Here is a 25,698-nt window from a genome sequence, read left to right as displayed (position 1 = left end):
TCTAAGGGGACCATTAACACGACTGTCCATGGCATCATGCACCCAAATAGAGGCTACCCATGAACAGGAGGAAGACGGCATCATCATTGACTTCTCAAATTTCCATCAACTCCTTCCCAGAGTCTCTCTCTATATTGCTCCAGCGTCACACCTCCTTCCCTCTCCTATCAAAAGAGCAATCCTTTGCCTTCTCCCCTCATCACATCCCTGCTTTTCTCTTCCACTTTCTCAGCTGTATTCACCTATGACCTCTTACCTATTCACCTGTGCTCCTACCACTGCCTCCCTCCTCACCCTCTCCTTTTATTCAGGTGTCTGCCCATTTTTCCTAATACCTGATGAAGGGCCCAAGCTCAAAATGTTGGTTATCCATTACTTCTAAATGTTGCGTGTCCTGCTAGGTTTGTCCAGCAATATTGCACTCAACCACAGCATCTTCAGACTCAGTTTAACTTATTTCCATGGCATACTTGAACTCTGTTTGAAAATCTAGATTAATTACATTGACCATAAAACTATTAATGTACTCAAAGATGCAGCACAGAAACAAGCCCTTCAGCCCCTCTGACCAAACACCCAATGCATCCTTTATTAATTCTCCCAAGATTCGACCAATGAGGGCAATTCACAACATCCAATTAACATATCGTATTTAATAAATGGGAGAAAACCATTGTTATCAGACTAGTAATTTTGAAAAAAAGCTTACACCAGCCATCCAGAGGCCTGGACTAACACCTTCAACTTGAAATCCCATCACAACAACAGGAAAATTTAAATTCTGTTATGAAATTTAGAATAAAAAGGTGGTATCAAATAATGGCCATTAATCCACCAAATGGTATTATTTTCCACATAACAAAAAGCTTCACTCACATTCCCTTCTTGCCCTATATTCAAATTGGGACTCTCAAAAGACCTCAGTAATGGTCTGGCATTCTGGTCAATTTAAAGTATTGGACAATAAATGATCAACTTGTAAAGAATTACCCCATAATCAAGAAATATGGAAAACACGTTTTCAAAGGCACCAGAAATTCAGAGAACATCCTTCATTGAGAAGGAGAAAGAGGAGGTGACCATGGTGGTGGAGCAGTGAGGGGCTCTGCGGCCAAAGGACAGACAGGTGACGAGACTTGGTGACTTGCGGGCAAGGAACCCATGCAGGATGCGGGCTGCTGGTGATTTGAGGTCAAAGGACTCACACCCGGCTGTGGGCTGCTGGAGACTGGCTCACGAGGACCAGGTCTCAGAACCGGGATTCAAGACGATGCTGAGGGAAAGGAGGAGCCTTGGGTGTTGTAGGCTTTCTCATCACGTCAAAGGTTTAAGTCTGTGCTCTGGCTCCTGATAGTTTGAACTCAACTGGAGTCTTGTGCAGCTGCAGAGGCTGTTGGAGCGCTAGAGGCTAATCCACAGACACTCAGTAACTCTGGGGACTCTCTTTCACTTCTTTCTCTAACTATAAGGGACTTCAGGCAATGCTAATGGTGAATTTTTGTCTGCCTTATTGCAGGCTAAAGGCAATTACATGTAATATTATATTTGTTTTACTACAATAAATAGTATCCTGATCTGAAAAGATCTGTTTGATTACATGAACTATCAAAGAACAAATAGTTCAGCCCTCTTGATTTACACCAGTTTTTAAATTCCACTAGCAATTATTTCAGACAAATGAACAATAACAAGGTGTAAATTACTGCTTTGATTTTATACAAAGCAGTATAGAAACAAATGTAGACGACAGCACACACCACAAGTACAGCAGCAATGATTCATTGCATCTTCTTTTTGTTACTGAGACATTGATCCATCGTGTATCTAGGAGTGCGGCACGATCCATAGGGAACATCTGAAGCAACACCCGACCACTTTCTTCCGTACAGATCTCACAGTCAAAAATGAGCAGAGGACAGAGAGGGGAGAAAAATTCTACAATGGTCAACACCTAGGGACACACATCTGCAGATGCTTGAACCCTGGCCAAAAACCAATCTGCCAGAGGAACTCGTAACAACACAATGCTGGAGAAACTCAGCAGGTCAAATTATGTTTTTTACGGAGCGAAGATACATAACCAATGTTTCATGCTAGAACCCTTCATCAAAGCAGGCGCCTGAACGAAATGGTAGGATGAGGGACAGGGGGAAGAGCACAGTCCCAAAGACAGGAGGTAATTTGAGGATAAGGGAGGGAGGGGACACCAGTAAACAGGGGAAGGAGGGATGGCTTTGTGAACGAAGAGGCAAAAAGGTGGAGAGCTGGAGGAAAGACAAAGGGAAGGGAGGGAGAACAGAGAGTAGGCAAGCAGAAACCAGTGAAGTCAACCCTAGTGCCATCTGGTTGGAGTGTGCCCAGATTTTTGTGGGTTTTTTTTTAAACTTACTACTAGAGGAACTCAGCAGGTCTCATCAATGGGTCAATTTTTTGGGTCAGAATCTTTCAAGGGTCCCGACCAAAATCTGACCGCTCTCTCTCGCTCTGACGGATGCTGTCCAACTTGCTGGGTTTCTCCAGATTTTTTTTGCATTAGACAAGAGTTATGTTAAGCTCACGCCACAAAATTATTGAAATTGGAACCCTAGACTTAAAAATCAGTCAAGACATGCTTAAGGCAAGTTACATTTATTTAATTACACATCGTTACATTTCACAGAAATACATAACAGTAACAGCAGTAAAACTTTACCATTTACTCTAGTGCAACTGAGAGAACAATTCTAAAAGTATTTTTAGCAACTGATCAAATGATTAAACAACATCTTTAAATATGCACACACTTTGTAATTTCAAATGGCATTTGCCAAGCTTTAGTCATGGCAAAGGCGATGGTGTTATATGGCGAGCTCTCCACTGGCCACCGTGACAGAGGTGCACCAAAGAAGAGGTACAAGGACTGCCTAAAGAAATCTCTTGGTGCCTGCCACATTGACCACCGCCAGTGGGCTGATATCGCCTCCAACCGTGCATCTTGGCGCCTCACAGTTCGGCGGGCAGCAACCCCCTTTGAAGAAGACCGCAGAGCCCACCTCACTGACAAAAGACAAAGGAGGAAAAACCCAACACCCAACCCCAACCAACCAATTTTCCCTGCAACCGTGTCTGCCTGTCCCGCATTGGACTTGTCAGCCACAAACGAGCCTGCAGCAGACGTGGACATATCCCTCCATAAAACTTCGTCCGCGAAGCCAAGCCAAAGAAAGAAAGAGTCATGGCAAAAGTAATAACAACCAGTAGTCATCAGATAAAAGAATTTTCAGTTCTTCACTGTCCCTGTCACAACCCTAGGTCCCAAACTAAAGTTCATTCAGAATCCATTTGTTCTCCCATTAAAGTGTGTCCCTATTAACTTGTGCACCTGATCTCCAACAATTCAGTGCTTCAATCTTGCTTACTCTCTCAATTTGCTATTTTTTTCCCCTTCTGCCCTAAAGGATGATCCTTCACTGGCTATGAAAGTTTTTCCAAGGAAAATCAAAACTGCTTGATTTTGACAGTGCTATTATAAACCTGCTGAAAAACACACAACACACTGGAGGACTGTAAAAAAAGTCATAGTTATGACTAAAGACACATTTACATTGGTCTTTTCACCCAACTCTTAAAAAGCACTTAAGTGCTCTCGTTTTGTTTACCTGACTGGAAGGGTAGTGCGATACTGAGAAATTCAGTGCCATGGGTGCTGCTTTCATAGCAGAGTTCTGCAGTGCAACATTCCTCCCCTTTACCCTGCTTGTGCCCACAGTATCACCACACATCATACATAAGAGAATCAAAACTGATCATTGTGCAGGTTGCACAGCAGCAGCCAAGTCTTTAGATCATTAGGCCAATGCATGATTAAGACAAGCTTGATTGGCAACATGGGGTTAATTGGCAACATGTGGTTAACTTGAGCAGCAAAGATTTCAGTATAAAATCAGGCTGAACAATTGGTGTCCCTTCATTTTCCTCATACATGTCCTAAGAGGGTCAGATTCATAGAGGGGAACACACTTACCTCTAATAGACTATATTTTATTTTCTCAGAGAAAAGTCTGACATGCCATACTTTGGTCATCTTACTGGCAAACCAGAGTAGTGAAATCGGTGGAATTCTCCGCCCAACAAAACAATTAATGCTGCTCCATTAAATTTATTTAAAACAGATCGACTTTTGAATAACAGAGAATTAAGGGTTGTGGGCAACAGGGAGCTAACTGAAGCAGTGGCCACAGCCAGATCAGCTAATAGTTTTAGTGAATGTTGGAGCAGGTTCGACAGGCCAGATACTTCCTCCCACACCTATATTATTTTTTTTTTTAAATGTTTTGTTTCAAACTGAGAATGTACTACAAAGATCATTGAGATCTATTTTGCACTCCTCCTCCATTGAGTGAAAGCAAATTGACAAATTCTGTGGTTCTGGTATGGCATTCCTATATTCATCCACTTTGCTGCCAAGTTCCATCCTGACCTCAAACTCACTTGGTCCATCTCTAACAACACTTTCCCTTTTCTCGATCTCCGACTCGGGAGACTAACTCTCAGACACCTTCTACAAACCCACCAACTGGCACAGTTACCTCGACTACACCTCTTCACACCCTGCCCCCTGCAAGGATTCTATTCCTTTCTCCAAATTCCTCCTCCGTCGCATCTGCTCCCAGGACAAGATCTTCTATTCCAGATCATTAGAGATGTCCTTCTTCAAGCAATGTGGCTTCCCCTCCACCAACAGCAACTTGCCCCTCACCCAAATTTCCTCCACATCTGCCCTGCCTCCTTCTCTCCCATGCGCAACAAGGACAGCATTCCCCTTTTCCTCACCTATCACCCCACCAGCCTCCGCACCCGACATATCCTCCTGTGCCATTTTCGCCACCTACATGATCCCACCGTCAGCCACATTCCTCTCTCCTCCCGTCGACCTTCTACAAGAACTGCTCCCTCGTCCACTCCTCCCCTCCCACAAATCACCCTCTTGGCATCTGTGACCACAGGAGATGTTCTACTTGTTCCCACACCACCATTCAGGGCCCTAAACAGTCCTTCCAAATGAAGGAACACTTCACTTGTGAATCTGCAGGGGTCATCTACTACACCAGGAGCTCCCGTTGTGGGCTCCTCCTCATCAGAGACACTGGACACAGGCTGGGAGATCCACTTCATTGAGCGCCTCAGCTCTGTCTGCCACCATAGCGGGATCTGCCACAATAGCGGGATCTGCCACAATAGCGGGATCTGCCACAATAGCGGGATCTGCCACAATAGCGGGATCTCCCAGTGGCCACCCATTTACCATTTCAATTCCCTGTCCCATTCCCTTGCTGATATGTCTGTCCACTGCCTCATGCATTGCCAGCTGAGATCACCCACAACTTGGAGGAACAGTACTTCATCTTCTATCTGGGAATCCTCCAGCCTAATGGCAATAACATCAACTTCTCCTGTTTCCATTAGAAACCACCTCCCCCCATTCCTTTTCTCTCGCTCTGACTCTCTCTTCCCTTTTCCTTGTCTCCTTTCACAGAGTCAAAATCAATTATCAGCTTCCTCTTGTATCCAATTTATATCTTTTGTCTGTTGGTCTGTACTCTTCCCCCTCTCATTCTTCCTCCTTTATTTTCCCAGACTTTAATTCAGACATGTGTCTTTTTTCACTCATACCATGAGGTAGGACTCAAGCCCAAAATGTTGATAATACTGTCAAACCCCTGGTAACCGGCCCTTATGGGGATTGATAGATGATAAATAAATGAATTTTCCAGATGCTTGAGATTGCATGGGGCATGTTTGGGGAACTAACTGCCAAGGGATGACAATTTTAAACAGTTTTTTTTTTAAACCCATTTATTTTCTGCGATTTTTTTTGCCATTTGCTTGAAGCTGCTGGTTGCCTGAATTTTGGATAACGGGGATTTTACTGTCTATCTTTACCTCCTATGGACGCTGCGAGACTGACCGAGTTCCTCCAGCTTTTCTGAGCTTTTATCTGCAGACTTTCAAGTTTCACTTCCTATTTAAGCTTGCCATTCAGGTTTGAAGACAGTTCCAATAAAGATGCAAACAGCTTTGCACCAAACTATTAGAAAGCACAACAATCAATGGCCATCCAATCTCCCCTTTTCTGTTAATGGTGGGTGAAGGAGATGGATCAATATGAGGCTTTTATTATCTGCATCTTCCCCTTGCAAGCAGAAATATCTTGCACTGACAATTGCAGGTACAAAGCCACATGTGGACTCTGTACCATGCCAGGAATGTGTTAAATCAGTATGCCCAAACAAGATGCTGGTAACGAACACCTGAAATTGAAAACAGCAGCTGTATTTTTATTGGTCCATCGACTAATTGGAATTTGTTGGCTAATTTGGGGGAAAAGCAGTTTATTGTAACATTTTACACTGAAACTTTGATTTTGACAAAGAGCTTAAAACCAAAGGCGTAACAAATTACCCAGAAGCAATTTAAAGTTGTCAATACAAGTGCAAGATGAATTGAAAGCAATCTTTTCCTCTCCTCTTTCAATTAAAAGTTTTTCTTTGTGCATGCCTTTATCAAGCACTTTGCAACAACACTCTTCTCATCCACGTACAAGCATTGTCTAATGCCTCAATTGATCTGTTTCCCTCATTAAAGGGTAGGTGGGGATTTATATTTTATAGTTCAACTGTAAAATATTAGCTGTGGACCAGTTTGTCATTACAGTCTCAGTGAAATGGAACTGCATTTTAACCAGATGGTTCTATGGTTAAATACTTCAACTATAAATTGGAGTTACTGATTGGATGATTAGAAGCTCGTTATTGATGAATAATTGTTTGTCTTTCAAGTGAAACAACTCCGTTTTTTTTAAATTCAGAACTTTTTTAAAAACTTTTGAAATCAATACTTCACCACCCAAATAAAGTATTCAGAGGTTTTTTGCTTAGACCAGCCATTATTCTCAGCCTTTTTTCTTTGGCTATGAATCCCTTAGAACTCCGCTCAAAGTTTATGGGTCCCTTCCCCATGAAGTAGTCAAGTTTTGGTTTCTTCCGCACTTCTCTCCTACCAATTACATGAAAAAAATAAAATATTTATGTTATGCAATGTGAAAATAAAACAAGGCTTTAAACTTAAATGTGCTGTGGCCTTTAGATGAGAATGGCTGGTCTGGACTACACTGATCTTTCAATTTCATGGCCAGCCCGATTGATTTGTGCCAAGTTCATTTCTGAATTTACTGATTCCGTGCCCTCAAGGTCAAGTTATGCCCAATTCAGTCTATCAGGTTGAAGTCAGACAAAAGGCACACCTATTTGATGAGTGCACTATCGATAGTATGATAAAAGCTGGGAGTTCCGAATAAATATGGAGATTCTATAAGCAAAGAATGAATTGGAAATAGGAAACACTGATACTGAAAAATAAAACAGCAGAATTTTGCCTCCAAAACATGACACATCTGTTGCATTAGGCATTTTACATTATGGTCAATGGATGTTAGAAAACTACCCTCTCGACCTGTCCCAAATCGGTTAGAAAAATTAAGAAGAAGAAATCAAACAGATTGATCAGAGATCTCATTTATCCAAAAGCACTTTGTTCTGCAGTACTCCCCACAATTGAATTGGAAAAAATGGTTAGAGTAATTTAAATAAAGAACAAAAATTTCCATCAAAGTTAGCTTGCATTTCAATGCAAAGTAACAAAGCAACCTAAAAATAAATAATCTTCATTAGTCAAATAAAAAGTCTGGAGCCTGGAAAAACTTCTGCTGAAATAAAGCAAAAACAAAACTCAAACCTGCCTACATCTGAAAAGAATAGCAAGAAAAAAAATCAATACTATTGATCCCAAGTATAAAGCCATGAAAAGTAATTTAAGAAATGCAAGTTCCACACACACAGTGGTAAAGTGAAAAGGCAAGATCTTTAATCATACAGATTTACATATACTCAAGATTAGATGAACAATGAAGCAGACTCTGAAATATGCATTAGCTGTACAGAAAAGATGTCATACACAAGTCAGGTTAAGTCTTTTCAGCTTGCATGCATCCTTTAAATGTACATTAGTGAAAAGCAAAAGGCGAGAAGGTTACAAATTACATGATAAAAGCTCAGCCACAAACATTCAAGACTTGCAAGAGGAGTGAATGTCATATTTACTTTACATTGTCACAGAATGAGGCATTAAATTTACATCCAGTCAAATTTTCCCATGCTGCTGCTCCATATTTCAGATTCTCTGGCAAAGTAGCTTATAGACAGCCTTGGATTTGCTTTCTCTTGCAAATCCAAAAAAAAATTACTTGCAAAGCAAAGTCATTTTTCAAGGACCAAAATGCAATGAGTTTTGAAAACCCATTTTGAATCTCTGGCAGTAACTTTTTTCAATATTCCAGAGTAAATTAGAAGACCCTTATTAACCAGCAACTCAACAGAATATAGACAAACTGCATTCCTTTCCAAAACATCAGTTTTGACCTGTCATTCCTGCAGCTACGATGGAGCCAATTTCTATATTGTGCAATCTATCTGAAACTTACATAGTAATCAACAGTTGATCTGCACAGCAAAGGAGCATTTCAATAAGGCCAAGAATCTTCAGTCCATTAACTCAAGCATAATTTAAAAATCAGGCTCCCAAAAGAGGTCGTTCACACCAACAGAAATACTTCATTCTTTTCTTTAATACAAACAAGTATTATGGAAGTTATAAAATTAGAATGAAAGATACACATCATTTTTATTCTTACCATTTCTTAAATAATTATAATCTTGCAATATACGTGCACTAAAAGCCCCTCATTTTGCTACAGATATCTCAGGAACTGCATCAACGAGGTTAAGGTGCAATGTTGAGACTAAATAAGCAAGTGTTGAGGGCAACAGGAGTTTGGAAGTGGTATGAGGGGTTGCAAATTGCAAGGAGCGACTCCATTTGGGAAGTGCAAGCTACCTAAGCAGCAGATTGATTTAGCTGTTTAAGTTCTAGAATGCCCAGAACAATGATCCTAGTGCCATACCAGTGGCAGCTCCTGCCACCATGCCCAGTGCCAGGTCTCCATCATCACGTCGTCGGTCTTGAATGATAACATGATTGGTCGGTGGGGGGTAAGGACCTGCAGGTGAGAAGTTAATCCATGAGATGAACATCCCTTTTGCTTAAAAAAAACTTTCAATTAAATTGTGTTTTACACATCATAAATATCTGGAGCATTCCATTGAAATCTATTTGACAGATATTGGCTCCAAGACATTGAGGCCAAGTTGCTGCTTGAACCTCGTCACCCAAATCCAGGGTGAGGAAGTTAAATGAGATCAGGCCTCAGCACCCAGCCCCTTCGAGTGTGAGCAGCCATGGAGCAACTCTTGATAAATTGTTCACAGCAAGAGTACTTCAAATGCAGTTTTCGTAAAGTGATTCTGTCAGTCACCACATCTGAATCTGCCTCTCCTCTACTTTCCATGGCAGACCAGATCAGTGGCCAATCATAAAGAGGAGGAAATTGGAAGCAATTCTAAAATCAGTTCATTATAAATTCTGGAGTTAAAAATCATGACGTGGCACCTCAGACCCAAGGAACATGTGGAAACAGGAAATTTCCTCTCTTGGGCAAATTGCAGTCCCGGGAAAAATCATCTGCTGCTGCAAGAGCTCGAGCACAGAGTTCAAACATTTAACAGCTGGTATCACTGCAGTCTATTTGCAAGGTTGAGCATGGACAGCACAGTTCCAAAGGTGCTTACCCTAAACCTAGAGAGGAAAACGAAAAGCAGGGAGGCCACTCTGATAAGGTCAAACACAAAAGTCTGTAGACACCGTGGTTGGAGTAATGCTGTAGAAACTCAGCAGGTCAAACAGTGTAGTTTATATGGCAAAGACCAACATTTCAGGCTTCAGCCCTTCATCAGGCTATGAAAAAAATGCAGGCCTGAACCAAAGGGTAAGGGGAAGGGGTAAAGAGAGGACAGTCCCAAAGGCAGGAGGCAACAGGTAGATAAGAGAGGGAGGACACAGCAGCAAGCTAGGGGGAGGAGGGATGGCTCTGTGAATGAAGAGGGAAAGGGGTGGCGAGCTAGAGAAAAGAAGACAAAGCGAAAGGGGAAGGAGGGAGAATGGAGAGCAGAAACTGGAGAAGTTGATGTTAATGCCATCCAGTTGGAGAGTGCCCAGGCAGAAAATTAAGTGTTGCTCCTCCAATATATGGAGGGGGGTCTTGGTGGGATAGTACATGAAGCAAAGGACAGACATGTCAGCATGGGAGTGGGGCACAGAATTGAAGTGGTCGGCCACTGTGAGATTCCAGTCACTGATCTCCCAGACTGCAACCAGTAGAGGAGGCCACAGCGGGAGCACCGGACGCAGTAGATAACTTCGCAGATACACAAGTGTTGCTTCATTTGAAAGGACTGTATGGGCCCCTGTATGGTGGTGAGGGTGGAGATGTGGGCGCAGGTGTGGCACTACCTGCAGTTGCAGGGGAAGATGTCAAGGGGCTGATTGGTTGGGAGGGATGAGTGGATGAGGGAGTAGTCCCTACAGAAGGCAGAGAGGGGGAAGATGTGTCTGGTCGTGGGATCTTGTTGTAGGTGGCGGAAATTATGGAAGATAATGTGTTGGATGCAGAGTGGCAGGTGAGGACTAGGGGAATCCGGTTTGTTACATCTAGGGGCAAAAGAGGAGAGGGCAGATGAGTGGGAAATGGTGGAGATGTGGGTAAAGGCCGAGTTGATGGTGATGGAGGGGAAGCCACATTTTTGGAAGAGAAGGACATTTCAGAGGATCTGGACTGGAAGATCTCATCTTGGGAACTGATGCAGCAGAGACTGGGAAGTTGAGAGAAAAAAAATTCTTGCTGGGTGAGACGTATAGTCGAGGTAGCTGTGAGAGTTAGTGGGTTTGTAAAATACAGTGTATGTCATTGGTAATGTTTCTGAAGATGAAGATGGAGTGAACAAGAAAGGGGAGAGCCTTTCTGGAGTTGGATCAGGTGAATTTGAGATCAGGGTGGAAGTTGGGATCAAAATGATTGACGTTGATGAGCACATCACAAATGAATGAGGCAGCCCCAATGTAATGGAAGAAGAGTTGAGGGTCCTTGCCTGTGTAGGCATGCAGATGGATTGCTCCACAAAACCCACAGGCAGGTGTAGCTGGGACCCATGAGGGTACCCATGGCTACTCCTTTGATTTGAAGAAAGTGGGATGAGTAAAAGGAGAAGTTATTAAGAGTGAGAACAACTTCAGCCAGGCGGAGGAGGGTGGTGGTGGAAGGTGACTGGTTAGGTCTCTTGTCAAGAAAGAAACAAAGGGCTTTGAGACCTTCTTTATGGGGGTTGGAGGTGTAAAGGAACTGAATGTCCATAGTGAAAATAAGGTGATCATGTTCAAGGAATTGAAAGTAATTGAAGAGCTGGAAGTCATGTGAAGCATCATGGATGTAGGTGGAGAGGGATTGGACCAGGAGAGAAAAGATAGAGTCAAGGTAAAGAGATATTAGTTTAGTGGAGCAAGAGCATATGGAGAAAATAGGTTTACCCAGATAGTTGAGTTTGTATACCTTGGGTAAGAGGTAGAACTGGGCAATGTGGGGATGGGAAATAATGAAGTTGAAGGATATAAGAGGGAGGTAATCAGAGGCATGAGGTTGGAGATAGTACTAGAGATGGTAGCTTGATGTTATTTCTTGGGGTCCTGTTAAAGGGATAAGTCAGAGGAGGTGTCTTGAGAGCTTGTCGTCTGGCCTCAGCAAGAAAGAGGTCAGTGTGCCAGACCACAACGATGCCACCCTTCCTGCAGGTTTGATCATGAAGTTGGGACTGTTGCAGAAAGAGTTGAGGGCAGAGTGTTCAGAGTGGAATAAAAGAGGAGATTAGTGAAGTTGAGACAGTTGCTATCTCAGCAGCAACTCAGGCCACTCATATAATTCCAAAGGGCATCTTGTTCTCTAATCAATGGTACTTTGTGAATGTAGACAAATTAAGAGGGTCCCTTTTGAGACTATAGCCAGAACCAAGACCAATGCAGCTTGCTTTGCAGGGGAGGGGGAAGAAAAGTCGAGTAACAAATGCAAGGTATTTTATACTTAGAAAAGTGGGAAGATTCACAATTGGTATATACGAAGTGTGAATGGATTTCCCAACATTCATTTCAGAAGGTGCCACAAAATAAACATGTTCAGCACTGAGGTCTACAAATGGTATGTGATACATGGATAGAAAATTACCAAAGTTACAAAACATTTTAATGCAGGATGGTTGTTCAGATTAGATGGAAGTGTAAAGGGACAAGTATAGGATCACTTTTAAAAAACTGCTTTTCATGACTTGGAAGATACCACAGATCAGGCAGATAGACAGGGTGATGAAATGTTCACACACATTCACACAACAGGTGAAACATAATGCAGTGAAATACAAAATAGTGACAAATTGGGAAGAACAATGAGAGGTAAATATAAACCACGGTAACTGCTGCAAACTCCAGGTGATAATAAATATCCAACTTGCCATCTAAATGCTGGTGCTCAAAGGACAGAATGAGACAAAATAGTAAAATGTGAAGATGAGAAATAATTAAGCTAATGTAAAAATGGGCAAATTAAAAATTCGATCTTGGCCCTTTCTGAAACTGCTTTTGCACAAGTGTAATCTGAAAAGTTCCACCAATTGTCAGCTTCTAACTTGATTTACAGCACATTTTGTAATGAAGACGAGGTTTTGCCCTTGTAAATTGGCACATAAATGGAGAAGCAAATGAGGTCAACCTTTCCCTACCAAATAGGTTGAAAAGACATCTTGCAACCAAGCATCTCCCTCTCTCTCTCTCTCTCAAAGATTTCTCAAAAGAAGTGTCCAACACTGAAAGAACGTCGTAGCATCTGATAAACAACTGGTGGCAAGCTACTTGGTCATTTCTTGTTGCATTCTTTATTTTACCAGCATTTAAGGTGCTGTGCAATTTTAGTCTAATACAGCATTAAAAATATTCAGTTTCCCTTTTCAACAATAAGTTACCACAGATCGCATGCCACTTGACAAGGAAATTACTCTGAGCAGATAAATAATTATGCTCAGCTCTAGGCTAATATAGGGTACATCTAGTAATGAAAATATTTTAGTTGGCCATATTTACAATGGCTTTTCTTGGAAGGCTTCCTAACTAATGGTTAGCATAACTCCAATACAGTGTCAGTGACTCAGTTTCAAATCCAGTTTGTACATTCTCCTCATGGCCTTGTGGGTTTCCTCGGGGTGCTCCAGTTTCCTCCCACCTTCCAAAAATATAAACAGGGTTTGTAGGTTAATTGGTGCATCAGGGTGGCTCAGGCTCTTGTTACTGTGCTGTCTCTCGAAAATCTACGATTTTTAAAAAAAAACAGCAAAATTAACAAGAATACCCAGACCAACTACTTCCAACCCCACAGGTTGCACTTTTAACGACAGTGTTGCCAGAGATGCTGTCCTTGGTATGATAAGAAACAATAGCAGCGAACCACAGCTTTTGAAGTTACCTTTTCTCATTGTTGTGTGATATGAAAACACAACTATCAGGGACTGCTGTCACGCAAAGTAATATGTATGCTGATTTTTCCCTTGGGGAAAAAAACTCCAGCACATTTGTGTTATCCGTGAGAGGAAGTAAAAATTCTGAAGATCACAACCACCTGCATGCAGCAACCTTGCAGTTAACATGTCATGCAGCACAGAGCCTGCCTGTCTGGATGACACCTCAACAAACTGGTAACTCACCAGGCCCGATAGACTGCACAGCATTAGATGCAAGTTGTTTCCCAGACTTAAAATTGAGAGGCAGCTTTGAAAAATTCACTCAGCAACATCAACTTTTTCCAAACTATTCATGCTGCTTAGTTGACTGCTGCCAAGAAAGATCCAATATCTGCAAACGCAAAATCTGTTCTGTTAATATTTTCAACAACATTTCTCCATATATAAAAAATAAGCATAGCAACTGGGAATGGGGCAATTCAGAGCTCCTACCCCACCATCCTCTATTCCTACAGGATAGTGTCCAAGTTAAATTTTGTTCAAAAACAAATATCAAAAAAGGTGCTGCATAAGAAAAGTGGAGGTGCACTGTAGAAAGATTTTTAAAATGCAAGTATGCTTGGTTAGAAAATATTCATCTTCAAAAGTTAACCAATTATACAAACAAAATGACAAATTAAATTTATTAAATTTTAAATTTAAATAAACTTTTTAAAATTTAGACATACAGGACAGTAACAGGCCCTTTCGGCCCATAAGCCCTTTCCTCCAAATTATACCCAGTGACCTGCAACATTTTGATGGTAACATACATGCCACTGTGATCAAAAATATTATTCCAAAAGTCAACACAAGCAGCATATTTTGGCAGGGAGAAAAGTTTAGTTATCGAGTCCATTCTATAACTAGGAAATCCCTTGGACTGTCTAATATCCCCTTACCACAAGGCAGCATTTGGCACACCAAGACTCCCTTTGGTCAGAGCAATTCCATTCGCTATAAATGTTCCCTGTAATTAATTTTTCCTGCATTACCACCAACTCACCTTGCCAAATTCTCCCACTCACCTTGCATGCCAAAGGCAAATTACAATGACTATTTAAACTACGAACGCATAAGTCCTTGGAATGTGAAAGGTCAGTGGAGCACCCAAAAAAGTCACACAATCGCAGCGAGAACACACAAACTCCATGACAGAAATCAGAATTAAATCCAGGTTGCTGGAGAAGCAAGGCAACAGTTCGACTAAGTGCGTCTCTGCCACACAAAAAAATGGTGCAGAACGATCAAAATATAGACCATCTGCATCCATAGCATTATACACATCAGGTTCCATCTGGAAAGATAGCACAAACTGAAGCATTTGTAGCAAATGAGCAAGGAATAGCATTAAATTCAATGTCAATATCTTAGATAATAGAGATGACGAGTATAAAATACTACAAAGGTCTATTATTTGGCTTTCTGAAGATAAATCGAGAGTCTGTGACCAAACATTGAGGCAAAGCTGAACTCTGCATCACAAGATTGTTTAAGGGGATTGCTTGTTGGCAAGGCAAGCAGAATTCTTGTACAGAAGTCACATCTTTACTGCAGTGAAAGAAAAAGGACATTTCATTTCAACACATCAAATTTAGGATTATTCACTTTAGAGTAGATAGGAACAGGGGAAAATTTTAGAGGTCCCTGTAGAAAAAAAACTAGTTGTAAATTTCCTACTCACTGCTGCATGTACTGTGTGGAACTCCAGTAAAAAAAAACACCGACTCTTGACGAGTTGGTGAATTAATACCACCCTGTGTCAAATGTTCCCTGGATCACATGATCTTTATTGCCCAGTTTTCTGCTGATCTGAGCTTTTCAAATCCAACTGCCTGAGTCACCTGACTCCAATTGCCAAGTGCAGCCTTCAGATCAAATCCCTGTAGAAGTCTGCTACATGACCAAAATTTACATGGTTTAGTGTGGATAAAAGGTCAAAAAAAATAGAACCATGTCCATTGGCATGTTTGTGACCAGAGAAAGTAAATAATGATGGAAGCAAACAAGACAACAGTAAAGAGAGAATCATGCAATAGGTTGTAGGAATCTATAATGTGAAGAAAGCAGAGTTAAACACACTTTTCAAATAGTATTGTGTAAAATTTTGGAAAAGAAAGCATGCAAAATGAATAGGAAAGGGATTAATTGGCAATAACAATGGACTCAATTGTCTAAAATGAAAACAAGCATTTTAAATTAGTATTAGCAATTGTGATTGAAAGCTACCATAACTAAAACAAGAATAACATTGGCAAATACCCCAAGAAATGAAGAACATGCATAAGGCTAACAGAATGCTGTGTCAGCTTTACTGCAAAGATTGAGTCTTCATTATAATTTTACATCACCAACTATGTGACACCTTGTCAATGCAAAACCTATTAAGTCCATGTGGGAAGGACCAGCCATGTGCAAGTTCTGCATGAGTATGGATACATGTCACAAGTATGGGAGAAAACACTTGGATGAGTATAATCTGAACGTTTTCTAAAAGCATCTCAAATTCAATCAATTGCAGAGGCTGAGCACAAAAAACAAATTTACTCCAACTCTGAGAACCAAGTTTTCATCTATTAATCGCTTTCACATTGACTCAACAATGCCAAATTTTTGTGAAATAATGAACCACCCGTGATTCAAGGTCAGCAAACAAATACATGTTCACTTAACTCACAAGATGATTTGGAGTTCTGAAATTAGCTCAATACTGCCACCATCTGGCCTGTCAAAAACAACAATGCTAGCAATTACAACACTAGTATAGGCACCTCTGCAAATTTGTGTTAACAAGCCTGTTTTACGGCCAACATTATGTCCCCATGTAAGTATATGCACACACTAAGTTTCAGTGTCACCTTCTATTCTTGCATGTTCACAATCAAACCTAATGCCACTTCAACCAATTCTTTTCAATGAACCAATAATTTTAAGTTACCACATATTGTGGTTGCCTGAGACCTGGGAAGTTAGAGAACTTCTGTTTATTAATGTCAAGTCAGTCTCAGGGTTCAAATTAACATAAAATCCAGAGCCCTATTAAATCAGAAATGCTACATCTCACGTTATCTCCAATCAAGGTAGCAAATGCTCATGTTGGAAGCCAAATGATTAAATATTTTGTCACTGTAGTTTATGTAACATTTCTACTAGCATATTCTGCAACTTTAAGATTTGATTTTTGGAGTGTTTCTCTAATAATCAGAATACATGAAGCCAAACTATCTGGTGTTCTGCCGGCACCCAATATGTCTGTAGCCTTCATGCCAACTTTGTGCTGATATTTCAGGCAAAGTTCAGATGAGGAGAGTCAAGGTGTATATTTTAATTTCTCGGCTAATATGGTATTTTACGAACCAGAAAATGGCGAGAAAATAGTCAGCTGAAGAACGGTGGTTGAGCGATTACTCGTAATTTGCCCTCACTCAGTCTGGTTAAAAAAAAACTAGCAACAAGAAAAATCAGGCAATCTCGCCGAGTTCCTAAAACCAGTTGGAAAACTGCAGCGGCAAGTTCACCAATAATTAAAGTACTTTAAAATTTCTACAAAAGCAACAACAAAGCTTTCTTTCCTCTAGAAACATAGATGTTGCAAAAATGTTAAATTGAACGAGGAATGCATCATCTCACGGGAAAGTTACACTTTTAGACTGTAATTTTTATTGTCTCATTTGCATTTCCTTTTAGGAGGTTCAAGGTTTGGATTTCTATGGTATAAAATTTGCTGATGTAAATAGACTCACCTTGGTAGGGATACTGATAGGCCATAGCATAATGTTGTCCGTTGGATGTGTAGATCACTTGATGTGATGCAGGTGGTGGCTGCGGGCTGTAGGTACCACTGTATGAATCGTAACTGTAGACCTAAAAAACATCCATACCAATTGTTCAGCACTTGCAATATTTAATACTTCACTTTAATTCATGATTGCATCTGTTTCCTAATTAGAAAACATATCTTACATGGTGAAATGCTATTTGCACAACTCTCCTCTTTCTCTACCAATCCTCATCCTCCAGGCTACATATCATTGCAAAGCTATTATATATTCCATGAATGATGTTTGCTTCTCAGCCAGCCCCCTGTATTCATACAAGATGTAACATGCAGACAATTGTTTATTTCCCCTAAACAGAATAAAAGATATGTGTAGAAGGCAACTCCCAAATGAATTCCTGAGCACCAGCATGCAAATTTGCTTTACCCAAAAACAAATACAATTACCTTTATGTGAGAATTCCAAGTATTTCCAAACATCATAATACATAATTGAAGGCATCATCCAGACCCAGAAATAGACCCCAAAACTTAGAAAATGCAGTAGAAGTCCAAAAAATCCAGAACCACCCGAGAATCCAGACTTTTCAAAAAGCAGGCTTTGTGACTGTACATAACAATGACAAGCAACCACGTTATTTTTCTTTAAAATTGCTCATTTTGATAAATGAAGCATGCTGTATTTGCTAATGAATAAATTATCAATATTTACCTGTTCATCTCTTCTTTATTCCTCGTTAAATATGAATTTTAAAAGTATTGCCCAAGAATCTGGAAAATCTGAACTGACTCAATCCCAGAGCAGTCCAGATTTTCAGACTTCAGTAGTTGCTTCAGCATGTATGAACCCAGTACAAACATTTGTAATGAGCATGAAGTACCAAACCTTCCAAGTGAATGCTTGGAGATAACACAGCTTGATCAAATGTGCAATCTCCTCAAACAATGAAAAGCAATATTACAAAACATCTTGACAAGCCCAATGAAATGCAATGCACATAAAAAAGGTATTCAACAAGCTGACATCCATCCTTTGCAGGGAATGAAGGACTTGGGGAAACCAGGCCAGTACAATCCAGCCTGTGGGATATTCAACCCAGAATGGAGACAGCTGACACTGAAAGATAAAGTTAATGTTGATTAAACTGTGGAGCAATCTGGCCACAACCAGTAAAAGACCATTTTGGAACTGAGGTTCAAAAAAGAAATTGCCCAAATGTGTTAAAAAGTTGGAATTTCTCAGGATACACAAACCAAAATGGGACAGAATAATGTGCAAAGTAAAGATTAATATTATTTCTTGAACAATATCCATGCCTGTAATATTTGAAATGAACATTTTTCCCATGGAGCAACAAGCTGTCAATGCTGTCCGGCATTGTCTTTGTGCACTTGCCCAGGAGATGTGCCTTTATCTTGGTCTACGTAACAAACTAGTTAATAGCCCACAGAATGCAAAGGCCAAGGGAGCTGAAGAACAATATATCAAGCAGGATTGTTCACAAATGACAAGCTTCTGGAGTGTTCTCTAAACCAATAATTCCAAGTACTTTTAACTTTATGAAAATTAGGTCATCCCAAATGAAATTTACAGTCCAAAACAAAACCTGACAGAAAATAGAAACTGATAAACCTCTTGAACCTTCACTGAATTCATAAATTTGCCAGTCATCTGTCCACATCCATTTCCCCACCCAAGAGGAGAGAACTTGATCTACGCAGTATCTTTCAAGTCTCTTAAGACACCGCAAAGCCACTTCAGAAGAGCAACAATGCAAGAAATTCTGTTCTTTGATCTACTTATTTAACAAAAATCTATCAATCCCATCATAAGATTGCTAACTGACCCTTATAACTAAAGGCCACCCTCACATGTGGTACAATCCTCCCCCTTCCACCAGCATCCAGTTTTTTTTACTGCAGCAGAAACTTCATGTCCAATATTTCTAAAGATAAACAGGATTAACGTAGGACAAAAGGGTTGACATTCAGTGCTGACATCTGAAAGGAGGACTTTCAGTCCACTGAATCCATGCTGTGACTAAGCAAAAACATTAAATAGATAACTTCTACAAGTGAAGCTTACATCCACTTGCATGACCTTGTACGATAGGGGTCCACCATGTGACTGCCATCTACTGGCAGAAAGAAAGATATGCAGAAATTCAGCTGAGTTGAATAAAAGATTCTCAATGATCAAGGAGAATTTAATGTTTTATGATGTTCAAGTGAAAAGTTTTGTTTGAGATTCTTTTTGTACTTTTTTTAAAATCAGTTCAATTACTTAGCATATCAAATATTGGATAAATATGTCATTCCATTTATAGTTATAAATTTTTAACTAAGGTAGACATTCAAATTCCCAGATTTAAAATGATTTGGTACAGTATAAGCAATTAATATTTTTTGTTCTGGACGATGGGCTCTGCACACAGCTCAAATGCTTGTACGTTTTCCTACAAAAAGGCAAATAACTCTTTTTAAGCAAAAAAAAATGCACTTTTTGCAACTGGAACTACACTGTAATGTGGGACTTATACTTTTTGCAAATTGCACAACTCAATTTAAATGATTACAGCACACTTTTCCATTATACAATCCCACTGAGAAGTGCACCCCTAGAAGGCACATCAAAAAAAAATACACCAGTGAGAAACAATTGTGGCAAAGGACAAAGAAGCTTCAGGAGGAGGGAGAGAGCCTCGTTTCATTTGCCCAAGTGTTGACTAATCAGAGAGGGTTTGCTTCCCCGTCTACACTACCCAGCTGACAGTCTTTAATACTTCAGCAAAAATCACATGAGCAAAAGAAAAACATTTCCATTGCAAAAGGGCAGTTCCAGTTTATGCAGTGGCCATATCTACCTGTGCTGGTGCTGTGGGATAAGCTGTGTAGGGTGGAGGTGCAGAGTCAAAAACTGCATCATCCATGAGAATTTCAGTACCAACAGCAAGGTTCTGCAATGAATCACATACATCGAAACTGGTTAGTTCTTACTATTCCAAGAATCCAAGACTGAAACATTATTTGCTTTTGACTTATATTTTTATAACAATTATGATCTGATAATCTGTTGCAGGATCCTTGATCTGATAATCTGTTGCAGGATCCTTGATCTGATAATCTGTTGCAGGATCCTTGATCTGATAATCTGTTGCAGGATCCTTGATCTGATAATCTGTTGCAGGATCCTTGATCTGATAATCTGTTGCAAGATCCTCTTAAAATCAACACACCCAACTTGGTAACCTGTACATTGAGCATTCAATCATGCATTAAAAGTTTCATAACAATAGAAAATAGAAACAATAAAGTTTCATAAAGTTAAACAATAGAAAATTCTTCTTCTTAAAACATGGGCAGCACGGTTAGTGTAGCAGTCAACACCACGCTATTAAAGCACTTGTGACCTGGGTTAGAGTTCGACACTGTAAGGACACTAATGTTCTCCCTATATCTGCGTGGGTTTCTTCCAGGTGCTTCAGTTTCTCTCACCCTTCAAAATCATATGGGATTTGTAGGTTAATTGGTATATTCAGGCAACACAGGCTTGTGGGCAGGAAGGGCCAAGCTGTATTTTTAAAAAAAATTAAAATCATGATGTATTAGAGGTACAATGATAATAAACATGATGACATAAAAACTTTTCATACTTTCATTGACCAAAAGGCCGCATGAACACATACCAGTGAGGCATTAACAAATCCCGGTAGACCATGTTTTCTTTGTGTAAAAACTAATTTAATTTTGAGCCCCTGTATTCAGGGTAAAGAGGCTGGGTCCTTTTCCTTCAGATTGGATAGCCTTGTGTTCAGAGGGCATGCTGAAACAACAGGTTAACATTCAACATCTGGCTTTCCCCAATTTCAAAGCAAGGAAGGAAAGTTAAGTGAAAGGATGTCAAAAAAAAAGGAATCTGTCGATGCTGGGGTCTAGTGCAATGCATAAAAGTGCTTGAGAAAGCTGATCAATGCAGCATCTATAGAAAATAAAAGACAGTAGATGTTTCGGGCCTGATCCCTTCTTCAGGAATATTGAATATCAGACAGACCCCAGAAGGTAGTGGGATTTGGGGGGAGGTGAAGGGGAAGAGAAAGGGAGGAACACAAGCAAACAGGTGGAAGGGTGAAGAAAAGAAAGAAACTGAGAAGTTATGGGGAAGAGGGAAGATAGCTCTCAGACAGAAGGAAGAGGAGCTAGAGGAAGGGAGATAGGGATGAGAGAAATAGGGTGAATAGAAATTGAAGGTTGATATCAATGGTTGGAACTGCCGAGACAGAATACAAGGTAATGTTCCTCCAATTTACAGGTGACCTCAGCTTGACGGTCACGAGGCTATGAACAGATGCATCATCCCAACAATGGGCTGTGGAACTGGTTAACCACTGGGAGGTCCTTACTATTGTAACAGCAAGAGCGAAGGTGCTCCACGAAGCTATCTCCCAATCTGCATCCAGTCTCCCCGATGGAGAAGAGGCTGTATTGGGAGCACCATATGCAGTAAATGACCCTTACAAATTCACAGGTCAAATGGTGGTTCACTTGCAAGAACTGTTTGGGACTCCAAATTGTGGTAAGGGAGGAGGGGCAAGTAGAAGTGCAATGCTTCTCGCAGTCATTAGAGTAGGTTCTGGGAACAACGAGTGAGAAGGGATGAGTGGATGAGGGAGTTGCAGAGGGAGTGACCCCAATGGAAGCAGAAAGGGGAAGATGGGTCTGCCGGTGGAATTCCATGCAGAGAATACGTTGGATGCAGAGGGCGAGGATGCGGGGAAACTCTATCCTTGTTGCATCTTTGGGGCAATGTGCAGAAATAGAGGAGATACAGATTAGGACTCAGTTAATGGCAGTTGAGGAGAAGCCATGTTGACTGAAAGAGGCCATCTCAGGTATCCAGGAATGGCAAGTTTCATCCTGGGAGCAGCAAACAGAAGAAATGCGATAGAGGAATAGAATCTTTACAGGAGATAATGTGAGAAAACATTATTTGTGGGAGTTAACAGTTTACAGCTAATACTGTTAATAATGCAAGAGAGTTAAGAGCAATGAAAAGAATCTTCAGGTACCTCAATATTCACCAATATTACTCCAACATACAATGCAAGCTTTAACAAGTGAAATGTAAAGATGTTTCCCAATGTGCTCAAATTAAAATATATTTCTACTAGTCCAAAAGATTTTCTACTTACTGAATTTATTCGTGCATCTTGAAGAGCAATTTTCCAAGCCCTGCATAAAGAATAAAGCAGATACTAAATAGGGAGCACCCAGATGCCCAACCTTTTAATTCTTATCCTACTTGCACATGTATTATAGAGTCAAAAAGTAATAGATATTTGTACATCTCATTTTGTAGCTTAAACAGTCAAAAGAGTATTCTGTTTTCTGGAGAACAGCTCAGTTTCAAAACTATCAAAACCCTGGCAGCAAAACAGCCATCTACAATTTTCAATACAGTTTAATGAAAGAGGGACAAAGGACAGAGAAGATGGTACAGTAGCACAGCAACTAGCGCTGCTTCCCCACAGGTCTAAGGAATTGCTCAATCCTCACCTCGGGTGCTTCCCTCTGTGACTGCCTGGTTTTTCTCCAGGTCTTTGTTTATTCTCTTTCCAAAATCAACCTAGGAGGTTCATTGGCAACTGTAAATTGCACCTTAGTATAGTTCAAGGCCAAATGGGAGTTACCGGGAATGTAGGAGGAAGATTAGATTGAAATAAGGATGAGAATGGGAATACTCCCCAAGCAGGTGTCAATGGGCCAAGCTGCCTTCTCCATCTTATAATGGGAAGAAGAGGAATAATAATCAGTTGCAGAAGGAAAATAACATTGTTAGGTTGCATCAGTCAGAGCAACTCAAGCTTTTCACAAACATGTTGAAAACAAAGGGGCAGAAGAGAACTTACAAGCAATCATCAGGAGTTTCAGCACAGAGGTTGATCACTCTTCCATCTCTGCACACAATCTGGATTAAGCAAGCTTTAGACTTTCCCTCTGGAGGCTGGAAATCTAATTCATGAAAATAATAAATAGCTGAAACCAACTCACAACTACTAACTGGAAAGAAACCATTTCTCTCAAGAACTACCAGGTCATCGCAAGTCTTTGCCGAGTTTCTACCTTCCGCAGGAGTTCCTTGAAATTCTTCAGAAAAATATACAAGCCCAAAACAATTTTACCTGTGGCATTAAGCATAAATTTTAGGCCAGACAAAAATCATCAAATTGCATCCTTTTAAAAGGTAAAATTGTGCAGGTATTTAAATAAATACCTCAGAATGTTTTTTTAAAATTACATTGAATTGTTGAGCTTGGTCAGAATTGATTGAACACCTTTAACATAATGATGGTGAAATAATGATCAGAATAATACCTCTGCACTCATATCCAGATCGGACATTCACACAGTCCACTTTGATATTGATTTTATCTTCCATGTCTACTCGCATCTCATCATCATAGTAAAATAGTTTCCCATTGGACCACAAGTCAAACCAGTTGTTCTTCCATCGCTTTAAAATAGTACCTGAAATTGTTCAAAAACAGAGCATTCAGTACCCAAATTTTCCCCGTCAGTACAAGGTCCAAAATTCCTTATTCAAAAGTAAAAGGCCACAAAACAGGAGAAAATGAAAAACATCAAATATTGATGAGACATAGTTCCATATTGATGACCCCTAATATCCTAAAGCCATGCAAAGGGTAGTGGACACAGCTCAGGATAGCACAGGCAAAACCCTCCCCCCCCCATCAAGAACATCTTCTCAAAGCGCTTCTGTCAGAGAATCATCAAGGATCCACACCACCTAGCACACACGCTGTTTTTGCTGGTACCATCAGGTGCAACAAGACTCCCACCACCGAATTCAGGAACAACTGCTCCTCCTCCACAACAAACTCAATCAGGGACTCATTTAAGGAGTCTTATATTTGCACTTGATTTTTAAAAAAATTCTCTCTGCATTGCAGTTTGTTTACATTCATTACCTGTTTACAATTCTTGATTTGTTTATATGCACTACCAATAAGTGGTAATTCTACCTCGCCCACAGTAAAAAGAATCTCAAGGTTGTAAGTGATGTCATGCATGTTCTCTGACAACAAATCTGAAATCTATTTTTTTTTCTTCTCTCTATAACATTGCAGTTTGTTTACATTTCTTTATTTGTTTACATGGGTACGTTGAGTACTTTTTTTGGCACTATAAATAAGTGGTAATTCTGCATGGCCCGCAGGAAAAAGAATCTCAGGGTTGTATGTGATGTTGTGCATGTATTCGGATAATAAATTTGAAATATGATACTGCAATCAAGGGTAAAAACATTCCTGAAATTCCTCCAAACATTTACCACACCATATTTTGCAAATATTAAGTACTCCATCATGAACACTTTTATCCTCTCTACCCCTCATTGCCTTACCCAGCTCTGCCTGTCCCCTGGTATTTTCTCCTCCAACCAACTGTAGGACATGCTACACTTGTCAATGCACCACCTCCTTTATCACCATCCACGAACTAAACAGTTCTCCCAGTTGAGGGAGAGGTTCACATGCACCTCATCTATCCGTGTCTAATGCATTTGATTTTCTCGACGTCGCCTTCTCTTTATCGGCAGGGAAACAGTTTTGCAGAACACCTGCACTCTGTCTGCAACAGTCATCTTGATTCATGTCATTACAACTCCCCTTATCACTCCCTCACGGTCCTGTCTGTACTTTACCTTCCCCATTTCCATTGTGAGGCCAAGCACAAAATGGAACAAAACCTTATTTTCCATTTGGGTCATCTATAACCCAAAGTTCAAATTTATTGTCAGAGAACATGCATATAACTTGAGATTCTTTTTCCTGCAGTCAAGGTAACATTTCTACTTTTTGATCATGCAAAAAAATTTACTCAAGATACATATACAAGAGAGAAATGTAAACAAACTGTGCAATATAGAAATATATTGTCAATAGTAAATAATGTGCAATGCAAGAGTCTTTAAATGAGTCTCTGAGTTTGTTGTTTAGGAGTCCGATGGTGGAGGGGTACTACATTGAATATTCCAATTTCAGATAACCCACATTACTCCTTTCCACTCCCCTCATCGTTCCCTCACTGTCCTGTCTGTATTTTACCTTCCCCAGTGTCACTGTGAGACCAAGCATAAAATAGAACATTTTGTATCCAAACATTAATAATTTCTCCTTTGACATCCCACTTTCTGCAGGTTAAAGGGGTAGCCATGGGTACCCGCATGGGCCCCAGCTACACCTGCCTTTTTTGTTGGCTACATGGAGCAATCCATGCTAGAAACCTACACGGGTAAGGCCCCTCAACTCTTCCTCCGCTACATCGATAACTACTTTGGTGTTGTCTCGTGTATCCATGAACTTGTTGATTTTATCCAGT

General features: G+C 40.4%; 1 protein-coding gene across 5 annotated transcripts in view; it reads right to left on the bottom strand.

Annotated features, from left to right (window-relative positions):
- plekhb2 (pleckstrin homology domain containing, family B (evectins) member 2) overlaps positions 1-25,698 on the bottom strand; it is a 228,909-nt gene that overhangs the window by 174,703 nt on the left and 28,508 nt on the right. For 2 of the 5 annotated variants that reach the window (XM_069896574.1, XM_069896573.1), the window contains 6 exons: positions 23,674-23,826; positions 23,208-23,310; positions 22,491-22,530; positions 20,166-20,258; positions 17,267-17,387; positions 7,881-9,094 (listed from right to left, as the gene is read on the bottom strand). In XM_069896574.1, coding sequence (XP_069752675.1) covers positions 8,964-9,094; positions 17,267-17,387; positions 20,166-20,258; positions 22,491-22,530; positions 23,208-23,310; positions 23,674-23,826 — 641 coding nt within the window. In that variant the 3' untranslated portion in view covers positions 7,881-8,963. Of the gene's footprint in view, positions 1-7,880; positions 9,095-12,886; positions 13,335-17,266; positions 17,388-20,165; positions 20,259-22,490; positions 22,531-23,207; positions 23,311-23,673; positions 23,827-25,698 lie in introns of those variants that run through there. The other 3 variants (XM_069896575.1, XM_069896576.1, XM_069896577.1) reach the window with 3 other exon arrangements.

The sequence above is a fragment of the Narcine bancroftii genome, chromosome 9 (assembly GCF_036971445.1).
Source record: "Narcine bancroftii isolate sNarBan1 chromosome 9, sNarBan1.hap1, whole genome shotgun sequence".
NCBI lineage: Eukaryota > Metazoa > Chordata > Chondrichthyes > Torpediniformes > Narcinidae > Narcine > Narcine bancroftii.
This window is presented reverse-complemented; position numbering and strand designations above follow the sequence as displayed.